Here is a 13,245-nt window from a genome sequence, read left to right as displayed (position 1 = left end):
TTGGACCGGGTACCGCTGCCGAGAATAATAACGCCTGACTACGTAAATCATGGCATACCGGACGAGAGCACTCAGGCCACAACAATATTGCACTATGAGCGTCACACGATCTGTTTCCCGGAAGTTTGTTTCTGTGACAATTTTTTCTTTCCCTCGGTTGTTGTTAACATTAAGTATAGCCGTCCGCATCAAACAGCTGATAGAATCTGAACGTACAAAAATTATGAAATGTTTCATTGAAAAGGTTTGTTAGTTTCGGTATTTCGAAGCATATACATTCCTATTGTGATAAAGTGATCGAAACAATTTCAGAAAAGGTTCAAAAAGCTATACGAAAACATTTACTTGCCCGTATACTATTACAATTACTAAATAATACTATTACATAAACAAGACTTTTTATAAACAAAACTCAGCATAAACATGCACACACAAACTCAAAACAATGCAAATGGTTATTGTGTCAGAAGTTGGAACTAATACTCAGTTATACCATTATTTACAAGCTAGGAGAACGAACTAAGCCGTTTTGTGTAAAGCTATAGTCTTTTGAAGGAAATTCAGAATCTAAGTTGACACAACGACGCCGACAGTCCGTTTCAAAAATGACAGCAATCTGTAATCAATGTGGTGCAGTTGATGGGCACTACGAAATGGGCGAATGGTTGATGGCATCGGTATTTTTAAACAACGCATGGTAAAAGTTTGTAATGTTCCTAGTTGCTAAGCAAAAGCCACAAACAGGCGCGATTAAGAAAAACATAGCGTGAAAACCTTTGGGGATATTTTTATGGAGTAGATAACCTTGAATGCAGAAGTGAGAATTATAAATAGGTGGACACGAACCAGTAGGTTGAATTCTCAATTAAAAACAGATGAGCGTTTTATATTTAAGGAGTTATAACAAGTACCATAGCAATTAAAACTGCATTGCGAAAATAAAATACCAAGTTTTTTTGGGTGTTAGCGAATAAGCTAGTTTAAACAGCGTCGCAATGTGAAAAATGTTTCTATTTGGAGGTCTCCAGTATGCAACTGAATCTTGAAGGCGCTGCATGAATAATAACATAAATACCACGACTTCATAATGGACGCATACTTCTTATACAGCAAAACCGTAATATGTATTGCATGGGCAACCTGTATCTGTATAAAACCATGCAGGTATTTAGTGCTTTAAAATGCAGTAAACCTTGATATTTTCTACTCAGCTAAATGCTTAGAAACAACGGGTTCTCTAGAGCTGAAAAGACCGGTTTAGAGTGATGATTGCTGCGGTTGTGGTTGTCTTTGTCACGCCAACAATATTAGTGTTGTGGTTTTCTTTCTGTCGCAGACAGCATATAAAAGAATGCCCTTTTTACGGGCATGCAGCCATTTTGCTTCGTACCCTATCCCTTTCCTGCCAGTGCGTAACAGTTGTTGGTGTCTTTCCTTGAAGCACACAATGCGGGGACACTAAAACATTTTCCGACACACATGATTGCTTGCGTCTAAAACTGGGTATTTTCAATAACCCTTTTTTACTGTTCAGGAGTTCTGTTTTTACTCGGTTTTATAGTATGACTGGTCATGCCGCTAAAGTACTTGTATGAACACAGAAACTATTAGAAAAGTTTGTGAGTACTACAGGTTCTTAGTCTTTCGTCCTTGTGATGATTGATGTACCCGGGGTGCGAGAGCGCGCCAGAAAACGACGGAGGCGAGCCCACGGTGGAAGAGAAGACGACGACGAGTGGGACCACGCGGACCCGGTGCACGAGAGGAGAGAGAGCCGGCGGAGGCTAGCGACCAGACAGCGCTAGAGGAACGGGTGCAAGGATTCCTCTCTGGAGGCGGTTCGAGGTCAAGCCAGGAGCGTGCTTGCACCGTGCTCCGAGAATCGTCCCGGGAGCTGTTCGGGGGGTTCCTCTGCTGCAACGCGGGGTCAATGTATCCGCTTGCGTGATTCCAAGGCGTGTTCCGGGCGAAAATTCGGGGCGAGGCCTAGAGAGGCCAGGCACGAGCGCGGGCATATCCATTCCAGCCTGCGGCCACTGCGTCTCAACATGCTCCACAAACAAAGTGTCCTTCCACGCTTTCGGACCACCAGAGCCGTACACGGGGAGCTCTCAGCCGTTCCACCAAAGCCCAGCGTGGAGTAAGACTGGAATTTGAGCGTATCGCCTCGTTTTTCCTTCCGCTCGAACTTTGGTTCGGACTTGTGTTTTTAGTCTTTCCTCCGCCTTGCACGTCTGCTGCAGTTTGTGGCCGTTCAGATCCCTAGTTCTTTTCCTGGGTGTTTTTGTGTGCGCAAAAGAATATATGCTTTTTAGTTGTTCTCAAGCCATGGCATCGCTTGTCGTCGATCCTCTTCCGCTGGCCGCACGCCCGACTGCTTAACACGCGGCCTGACAGTCCAGATAGCTTTTCATTACCGAATTTTTAGTGGTATACCTTGCCCTAAAAATGCGCAAATTTCAGTGCCAAAGTAGGGCGGCGGACAGTATGTTGGGTTTTTCCTTACGTGCAGCTTGAAGGCAATGCGCGTTGTGCCGTGAAGATGACCTTGTGTACAGCTGTGAGTACTGCGGCTCAAGCGATAGCTGGAGCGAGAGCAGTGACACTGAGTGAATTCTTCCTTTCGCTTTGCACTCGGGGTATTTTATTGACTAATTATACGTTTTACATGAAAGTGTTTCCTGCTCAGTTACACCATCATCTCACCGGCGTCATATCCGTCACGGAATTGCACCAACAAAAAAAGTTCTATTGACCCGGCTACTCGCGGATTCAAGTCATGAACTGCCTCGCCGCTACGGGAGGTATACAGCTCTATGCACACAGCGCTATTATTTCAAGCGCAAGTAGTTTTACGAGCACGCACTATATCTTTCCCCATACATCTTTATTCAGATGGTGCTGCCGCCTTGGAAAGGCGACCCGAAGTAGTTCATCATGACGCTGAGCAGCGCCGACAGTCACGACTTCATATCAGCGCATTTGTGTACCCGGGACCTGGGTGAATTGCACCCTTCGCCCCCTAATGCTTTCGGTTTCTGTTTCGGTGCGGTTTTGTTTGCACGGATTTCAAGGTGATGTTGTTTCAGTGAGATTTACACAATTATCCGGAGAGAGCAGTCCAGTGTCTAACGTTGATGTGTCGAACGGTGCCATTACTACGTAATATAAATAGCCATGTTCAAGTTCGTAAGGATGCACAAGAAACATTTAAATGCTCCTGTGAAAGCACAGCTCACTTGCGTGTTTTATCGATTCCGATGAAAGAGACACCAAGCACATTTTTTTCTGTTTTCATAGGAGGTGATCTGTTGCTTGAGCCGTAGCTTCGGCGAATCCTTTCCTGTATTTAATATGAGGAAGATGCGCGAGAATTTTTTCTTTTCGGACAGGCTGAAATTGGGGGTGTGTATTATAAAAAGGGCGGGTTATATGACGAAACTACGGTACGCTTAGGTAGAGAAAAAGTATGTCGATAGTTACACGAGAGCGATGGCGTACACAATTGCTAGAAAACCCTTAGGAGTCAGATCGCAGGTGAGCAGTAGAAGGCAGGCAACACCTAGTTCTCGCAACAAAAGTCAGTTGGCTTTGTCGATGGCGTCATCGGTTGGAACTAACAAATTTTGCTTATTTAAATGGGTCCATGTATTGAACGAACATGACAAAGGATCCCAAAAGGCCTCATTTTTATATTTGTTTTATAAAACGACTTGAATCGTGGCTTTTTTTGTGTGTTGGAACACTGCGTAATAAAAAACCATGGTATAGAAGCTGCTTCTCTTACATGCTAAATGAGGATCAAAACACAACGGAACACATAGCGGGGAGATAGTGCTTATTTATGTCTATTATTATGCCAATACTTGAATGCTACAATGTTCACATGCTTAAGAATTGTCATTTCCTTGTTTGTTAAACTAGGATAAAGTGTAATAAGATATACCGATGAAAGTTAGATGTCGGTGGCATAAATTGTTGCCGCTACTTTTCGAATAGCGCATTTCTTAAAGACATTTTACAAAGGATAAGAAAAGTACGGCTTCGTCACACGGCCTACTACATTTTGATCACAGGGAGGGGTAAGGAAACCTCTAATACAAAAATAGTGCAATTTTTGTTTTACTGTCAATCTTTTGCAATGTCCCATGTCTGAAATTTTGTTCAGTTGCTTTTTTCGCACTAAACCAGAAGGATTCACTACAATGTCACCCCATTCCACGTTTTATGGTCAATCTCAAACCAATATATCCTTTTAGAATTTGTAAAGTGTCTCTTCAGGTGCCAAAATATGCCACATTTTATGTCAAATTTTTGGGAATTCAGGTGAACAAAATAGTTTGCAGCCTCTTAAATTTTGTAGGTACCCGCACAGTGTCACACCAGGGATTGAAATGGTGGAGCAATTGCATCTTGACAGCAATACGTCTCTTAATCTTGGTACCAAAACCGAAAATGGCTCGCAGCGTCAGTTTTCCCTTGAAGCTCAGCGAAGGGAAATCCAAAGCCTTCAGTGTTTGTGCAGAGTGGAATCGTGTAATCACTTCTTAGTGCTAAGGCAGGGGGTGCAAAAAAAGGTATAGCTGAAAAGGCTTAGCAGGTTCGACATGAGAAAGTAATTCAAAACTCAGCTGCGCCCGCAATCACTGCGCGTTTGTTCCTAAACTTGTCTTGTGTTGCACTCTAGGGTGAGTTCACATCGTCTCTCGGCGCGCAGACGAAGCCTTCGCTCCAAAATTTCCGATTACAGTGTTTACCCACAGCTTTTTTTATTCTCATTCCTTAGTTTATTAAACCAATAGTATTGAAAAAGGGTTGCCGGATAAGTTAGTTTTAGAATATTTGTGCTGCGTGCGGGTAAAAAAAAACCTGCTTCTTCGACAGAGCCCGCTTGACCGATTACAACGAAAGTACAAAGTATATTACTTAAAGCAACGTGTCCCCATGTTTACCAAGCTAATTGGCATCCATTGTTTTATTTTTGTGTCGTACCTTTAAAACCCTGATAGTCGCCCGGACAGGTTACGTTTGCCTACGTTAGGCTTTGACAATTCGCAAGGTGGCTTGTTCCACAGAGAGGATTACGTACTGTGACAACCAAATTTTGCGTTGAGGGATAAGTGCTTCACTTACCCTTTTCGCATTCGGGGGATGTTTTATAAATTTTTCAATCCGAGATTATGTACAAAACAAAATACGCCATCCTAATCTTACCCCTGCGTCAAATGGACATGTTCTGAATGTTTTAGCACAGTTGACACAGAGAGAACTCTACACAATAGGATATTGTCAAACACCTGGAATAATCAACAGCCAACGCTTTGCCACATGATTACCCGAGCCGATGTCGTGACTTAGCGCTCGCACTCCAACTGGATCCAGTTATCTGGTAGTGACACAACTGTAGGAGGCGCGTGCTCTGCATAAATTTGCAGCTTGTCAGGGACAGACTTAACCAGCTGGCTGGTGATTACGGACCAAGACAAACCCTGCTCACCACTGGTACACAGCATTTTTTGTTGCAGAAGGAGCTCCTAGCACTGAAAAGTCTGAAGGAGACTCACCACCGCCGCAGTGTCATCTGGTAAACCCTTAGAGCTTAGGGATGAACTGGAAAAGTACGCCGTCGGGGAACTCACTACCATGACTTGGTGAGCCTAGGGCGACATACCACGACGTTTCCACGTCTTAGACAACTACTCGGCCGCCAGTGCTAGGAAAAATATTGCGATTTATTTTCATGGCACACTGGATCTACAATAGTTTAGTCAACGTTCTGGTTCTTTCTGGTAAACTTTCTGATTTTTCAAAAAGAAATAAGGGCGATCATTTCCCGAGGCCGCAGAAAGCGGAGGTGGACGGATATGATACGGAGATAGTTAACGTCAAGACAGCTCAGTGCACTACGTCCGTGTAGGGGACTTGTGCCTGGAACAAGCAAGCTGTTAGCGAGATAGTGCACCCGAAGGACTTACCCTAACCAAATTGGCCAGATGATATTCTCTTTCCAGCGAGGCAGTGGGGATTAGAGCGGCCATTTTGTGGACAATGATGATGAGTTCGAAGGCTTGCAGGATTAAGGGTAATGCGTGGTCTGGTCGATAGCTATTCACGACATGGGAATGCGCAATCAGGCTTAACTGTTCTCTTGCATGAATTTCAAATGTTAAACTTTTAACTACTCCATGCTTTTAAATACCGTGAATTTTAATGGTTTTCTACAAAAACGTTTCCTCGCGCAGCCTGTGTACATACAAAGGTGGTTGAAATGTCCGACCGGCAAATGTGCGCTGCTTTCAAAACCAAACCATGCTGATTTTTTTGGATTTCATAATGTTTACAAGCGAAGAAGATATACGGGAAAATTAAAAGCTGTGTCCGAATGTTTAAACGAGTTCTATGTAACGTTTGTAACTCATAGCCTTAAAAGAGGTTACTATGAAGAATGTGGAAAGCCAATGTCGCTGAATATTCTCTTGCAACACGTAGCAAATGTACAGCTTTTTGTGACCTGCTCAGAAACGGAGGCTTTTTTATGTGGTGTTGAGCTGGATTGATAAGTCGGCTCGAGTAATTCACTTACCCAGCGGAGCAGTGCTCGGCATGAATACCCTCGTTCACTTCTTTCCTAGCATGAGGTGCGGGTTTTCAGGTGGACACCACGTCCTTTTTATTTACGTTGAAATTCCGGACAGCGCGACTTTTTTGCTACGTCCTGGCGGCCTGTACCCACGCCACCAATGTGTTACCACTGTAACAATAGAAAGGTACTTTCCAAGGTTTAATTCGCACTTAACCTCTTCCAGATCGTGGTTGCCGCAGGTAACTCAATGGTTGTCTTGTCGGTCGTCATGGTGTATGCACAGTGATCAGTCAGTTCCCAGAAAGTCAGTCATCCATTTGAAAAGACCAACCAGAACGAGGTATTTCGAAATTGGAGGAGTGACCTTGAGACAGACGGAAAATAAATTTATTCTTTCTACTACTGACGAGTGCTACTAATAAGAAAACTAATGATTATGAAGGGAATGCGGCTGACAAGGTTAGATTTCGATTCATGTTGCGGGGTGGGACAGTGGGTGTATGTCTGTAACCTTTAAATGCGCCACTTGTGAAGCTGACGCTCACTGCCCCCATAAAAATACCAATCTCGTCATTGCAATAGCAACGCAGGCAAGGCTGCTGCAGCTGCTCATAGGGCAAGGGGCGAGCCCGGTAAACATGTGTCACAGTAATTGTGAAAATGTTCATTTGGCCTTAGACACAGCTAAATGAACATGAGTGGGCACGGTAAGGAGCCTTAGTAGCGTGCCGCGAATGTCCAGTTTTGTCGCTGGAGCTATAGAGCCGTTTATCTTTAGAGGTTCTGAAAAAAAATGATGCCATCAAATATCTTAAACCAAACAGGGGAGGTGGAATGGCATCGCCCCCTTGTTATAAAGCTTGACAATGACAGCTGTAAAAAGTTTAGTGTTCATTTTAGGAGCAAATTTTGAGCAACCTTTTAACTTTGAGCGGTCCTTGATAGTGCACGTGTCAGCATTGCCAATATAACAACAAAATAAAAAAGTGAGTGTTACCGTTGTCAAGTATTCGCCGGGCAGGCGCTTTAACATTTGTTTCATTCGTGAAGAAGCTGTCTTGACGCGACAAATATGTAATTGTTATGGCTGATAATAGATTTTTACTATTCGTTCCTCGTACGTGGCAATTTTGAGCTTAACGGGGATCATTATGAGGAAGTTCATGAACGTTAGTAGAAGCTGCAGTTGGGCCAAACTTTGTCAATAGGTTTTTGATAAATCTGGAGCGGATAATTTGTGATACAAATTTTAGGTGATTTGACAACTGAAGGTTGCGGCTAAGGAGCTTTCAACAAAGTGACGTGTGGATTTGGGCGTTGACGATTCGAAAAGAGCGGCGTACTTTCTAAATGCATTTTTGTTCAACCACCCCTGTTTCGAGAGCCTTCGAAAAAAATTCCCAGTAGTCTTGATCAAACAACAACCCTTAAGTTAATGAATAAATGGTGGCACCCTTCCCCATATGACACGATCGGCTGGTGTGACATAGCAGGCGAGCTGCGAGCGGGGGCTCTTCTTTATTCAGGAATTCCATAATATGCAGCGGCCCCTAGTTGCATAGAAACAAACTATGTGTCAAGGCTAAGTTTGCGGTTATGCCAGCAAAATGAAGTGTAACCGGTACTCCTAATTCAGGCATTCATTCCGGTGAACAGTAGCGTTTTTCTGCTACCGTACTATTGCGACTTCCTCAACAATTTCTCCTTTGATGCTTCGGCACAGAGCATAGAAGAATATTCTAGAGACGTAAGCTTTTTTTTACTACTAAAACGTGAATTCTTCAGTATTTCTGAACGTCCGCCTGGTTGTAAAAACAGTTTATTTGACAATACACAAAAATATGTACACTTCAACCACAAGAAAAAGCACATTTATGTACAATGCATACATGCACACAAAGACAATGACAATGGTAAGAGACATGCTATTGCATTACTATACAGACACAGTAATACGCATATACAAAAATAATTCGAAGTTATGTCACGAACAACCATCGGCTGGGATTTTTCTCGATTCTACCACGCGGCCAAAGATGAAGCTAAATTCTTGAGTGAAATGTTCAAAAGGTAAAACACTTCCAATCAAAGAGATCCAGAAATATGCTCTATAGGTCAACAGTGTTCAGCAAGAAGGTATTATTTGCACTATTTCAAAAACAGTACATAAAGGGTGTTTGCAGCGTGTTAATGTGAATGTTTTTCTGTGCTTGTCGTTTCTCCACCGGAATTAAAAAAAACGTTCAAAACCACGTTTCAAATTCGAAATGAGGCAACTATCCACAAAAACATTGCGCCCTTGTCTCCGTCTTCTAGGAGTGGAACATGTCAACCTGCAGTTAAAAAAGTACCTTCTTTTTATTATCGTAATATATTTTTCCGTAAAATGATGTTGCTAAAACGGCCTGTATTAAATGGCATGCTGTTCAAGTAACAGCCGTATTTCAATATACTAGAGCCCACATTTGTAGCGGAAAAGTTGAAAAACAGTCTTGTGGCCGCGTTCACAATCCTTGTTGCTTCACTAGTAAAAAAGGAATTAGAGGCCCAGACATTCACGCTTTACCGTAAAGCCCCGACTACTGCTCGAACAAGACGAGGTATTTTTAAAAATAACCTTGTTTGAACACATGTTAACAAGATGGATCTGAGGTTTGCTTTAATGTGTCAGGGTGTGAACTAAACACATAATTTCTTAGATTCAAATAAAAGCATTCAGCCGATGCACCATTTATGCCCACTTTGGTTTCCAACTTTTGAAGGGTCAGAAAAGCAGCAAAATTACACTAAAAATCTCCACAAAACTTAATTTCGCCCATTGCAATTGTCGTCGGGCAATCTGTTTCGTCCTTTAGTAATTGATGCAGTGCATTGAAGCTGGCCTGGAAGAGTTATGGGATTCCCGCCAGGTCTTACTGAACTGATCTCATTATGTAAAAGTGGGATTCTAAATGTAACGTGTAGTCATTAGCAAATCACAGGAATTTATATACGTTAATTTTCTTTCTGCAAAAGAAAATCAGTTTATGAGTTTCACTCTAAATGGTGTAGCTGCGACCTAATTTGCCTCTATACCTTTTTAAGAATGTCGATTCGTTACCAAAAGCAGCGCGATAAGAATTCATTTGTATTCTTTAAAAAGCCACGTCAATTGACTTGACTGCGGCTAATAAAAAACAACAAAACGTATGATATTTTAGGTCACAGTGGCAGTAATATTTTCTTTGACATTCGTAGTAACAACGTAGAATGTACCTACAGAACCATTAAAAATAGATGAGCTGCCGGTGGTCTATTTAGCGGCTTTACTTTTCATCTCACCACGTTTATATTGAACATGAGCCAATGCTTGTTAGTGGGATAGCCGGGCAGTGCTTTATAAGACTTGGTTTGCTCTAGGTGTCTATTGGCTAATCTGACATAGTCTGTTTTGCCGGATATGTCTATTGCACCTTCCGCACCGAAACCATTTGTCATTTTTTGGGCACTTTCAAGTTTCCATGGTTCTTTCTTGGCGCCTCCGACATGCAACGTGGAGAAAAAGTTATTATGTGTATGTGAGTTGGACTTTTACCTGTGCTCCTACGCAATACATCTCAAGGTAACTGTCGCAATAGATGCGGTATTCAAGGCTTTAAAGCTAGACAGGGTGTTCCGGGAATTTTGTGTAGATGAACGTAAACACACTCCTGGCGTCTCTATTTGTTCTGAAACCGTCTAAGGATATGCAATCTCGTTGTTCGTTCAAATCACGAGCGTGAGGCATAACATTTAAACCCGTCCCGAAAGCCTAACTGAGAAGACGCAAGATCTATGCTAAAAACGTGTAGCGCAATACCTATGAGATTCCTGTTGTTTTTAAAACTATGGTGGGAATAATACAGCCGCCAACATTGTTTGCATTTTCAAAGAGTTCATCCTTTTTTTCGAAATATTTGGGCGCTTTTGTATGTAATGTGGCAGATATTTTCAATATTAGGGTTCTGTGGTGTGCGATAGTCTCTCTTGCAGTATGAGGATGCAAAAATAATCAGAGATATGAAGCGCACAACTGACGTAAAATACTTCGGGTTGTCTCATGCCTGCTCACTTAAAAAAATGCTCAATATTTTTTGGCCGCGTTCCTCAATTTTGGGGGGTAAGAAAACCAATGTAGTTTTGAAAACCGCGGTAGAACAGGACAATAAAGTGTGAATGGGAGGGTGTCGAGCACTACTCATTCTTGCCATGCTTTCTGGTTGTGTTCTAGAGCTAATTTTGGAAATTTATTGTGTACAAACAAGAACCAGACTGATACGGTTTTGCAGTAGACACGTGTACATGGTCTTCTTGAAAAAAACTGATGGAAGATTCTTTCAGGAATGTTTCAAAATTAATAATAAATACATTCTACAAATACAAGCACTTATGTTGTAGTGATTAACGGGAGTATCAGCTCTATAAGTCATGATTTTGCCGCTTTAGCTATGAACAAACCATAAAGCTACATTTGACGTGCATTCCCTTTTCACGAACATGCAACTTCACACGAATAAAGTTTTTTCGGGTAATTTGAAACTGCCTAACAAAAGCAACATTGGCATAGTTAGGTAGTCAAATATAGCGATTCACAAGCCTCTCGCGATATAATGCATACATTAGACCTCAAGTCGCTCGAAGTTACAAGAAAGGTTTACGTAGAAGGATGGAGTTTGCTTGAGTACTTTATGAAATTGTTTTGTTCTATTTTACAGCATTTACAGTTACTCAGATCAGTGGTTTCTCAACGCTTATGCAATTGTCGTGCCACCTCCACAGATTTTGCTGTTTACAAACGGCAGCAGTAATCTGAAAAAAAACCTCTCTTAATATGTGCAGGTCCTGCAGGCAGCCGAGTCACAATTACTGGAAACATTGCTTTACCCATCGAAGAAAAAAGGCGGGAAAAACGTTGTGATTTTATTCCCATATGAACGGTAAAACAGTACAATAAAGTATTCTTTCATTTTTACCTAACATGGTACATCTATTTGGAGCTTCCTGCCTTTACCAAAACTTTCAAGCAGCGTGGAAGTGGTTTACTTCACCAATGCAACCATTTTGTACAGAGTGCGCTACTAAAACCGAACATTTTTATTGTTATAAAAACATGAAATGTGAAAACACATATCAATGAGCGTTCACCCTCTAAATTTGGTACAAAATGTTAGGCCTTGAATGTTTAAATGAACGTTTTCTCTAAAAGCTCCGCAACAAATGCGTTGCTTAATGTAGGAAAATTATCCTCCTCATCCGCTGATAAAGGGGAATCATATTGAGTTAAGGAGAACCAAATTGGTGCCTGTAGCTTTATTATGTGCGTTCTCTGCAGGTAGTGCTAGGCTGGTTCGCCACTGAAGAAAGCTCATGCGTTAATTAAATTTTGTACGTAGGAAGAACAAAAAGTCCATGGCCTGGAATTTACTAAAAATGTCTAAACCATCCTACGATCTAGTTTGATATGAATGCCTCTTTCGGGCACTAGAGTCATCGAACGAGCACACGCCTGAACTTCTCCAGCGCTGTCTCCTGTCAACTTGAGGGTGCATGATATCAGCAGTCTGAGCAACGCGCACTTCAAAGTTATCAAGGCGAGCTCTTTGAATGGGCATACCCTGGGCCCAAGTCCGAATGGAAAATACGCGCCTCGTTTTTGTTTTGTAGCTCCTTCAGCGAACCGTTCGGGACAGAACACTTCGGGGTTTGGCCAAATATCGGAATCGCGATGTATAAGCCAAGGACAGCCGGCCACGTTGATGCCAGCGGGAATGAACTGACCAGAAACCACCGTGTCTTGTAAACATCTTCTGACGACTACCACCGGAACGGGTGGGTATAGCCGAAGACATTCCTTGACGACCATGTCAAGACGCTTCAGTTGACGCACCTCTTCAAATGTGACCTCCCGCACAGACTTGTCGGGGAACCGTTCATTCCATTCGCGTAGTATTGCTTCCTGTTCACTCGCATGCTTTGCCAGAAGGTAGATTGAAAAAGACAAAGCAGAGGACATTGCCTCAAATCCAGCGAACATAAAAATCACAACGTTGGAGAAAATTTGTTGGTCAGAAAAGTGCTTTTCTCTGTTAACACTGCCCTGCAGAATTTTATTGCAACCATACGGCTGCACATCGATTAGAACTTGTAGTAAGTCTGCATTTTGGGTGTTTTGGCCAGACCTCCGCGATTCAACTGTATTCTGTACACGCCTCATGAGGAAATTGAACATTCTTGCGTGCTTTGTGAATGGATACAGCCACGAAAGAATGCAGCGTAGTAAAGGCGGTGTAAAAGCAAGGTCGATGGCCGCACTGTTCATCTCTTTGGATAAATCGACCAAGCTTCTGAGGGCTTCGTTGTTAATGTTTTTCTCCGTGTTCACCTGCAAAAAAATAGAACTGTGAATATTTCTTAGTAATTTCCCTAAAGGGAGTAGTAAAAAGCAGTGTGCTATTGACATTTCAACTGATACGGGTCGTTGTTTTTTGGTTTTTATGATTTTACAGCGGTCAGAACATGAGTACAGGCAACCTATCACATCTATTAAGAAGTTTTTCTCGCACAAGAAACATATTTTGGGCCAGTAAGATGATTCTTTAAAATCAGTTTTGTGCTAAATAGCCACCCTGAATTCGAAAGCCCAT

At 42.3% G+C, this 13,245-nt stretch overlaps 1 protein-coding gene across 1 annotated transcript; it reads right to left on the bottom strand.

Annotated features, from left to right (window-relative positions):
* Positions 1 to 12,006: 12,006 nt before the first annotated feature.
* LOC144141241 (cytochrome P450 3A29-like) lies at positions 12,007 to 12,977 on the bottom strand. The gene has a single exon (XM_077672799.1). The coding sequence runs from the start codon at positions 12,918 to 12,920 to the stop codon at positions 12,036 to 12,038; it is 885 nt and encodes a 294-aa protein (XP_077528925.1). The 5' UTR covers positions 12,921 to 12,977; the 3' UTR covers positions 12,007 to 12,035.
* Between the last annotated feature and the right edge of the window lie 268 nt (positions 12,978 to 13,245).

This window comes from Haemaphysalis longicornis, unplaced genomic scaffold, assembly GCF_048455015.1.
Source record: "Haemaphysalis longicornis isolate Haplotype H1 unplaced genomic scaffold, Haemaphysalis longicornis Haplotype H1 scaffold_6, whole genome shotgun sequence".
Lineage (NCBI taxonomy): Eukaryota > Metazoa > Arthropoda > Arachnida > Ixodida > Ixodidae > Haemaphysalis > Haemaphysalis longicornis.
This window is presented reverse-complemented; position numbering and strand designations above follow the sequence as displayed.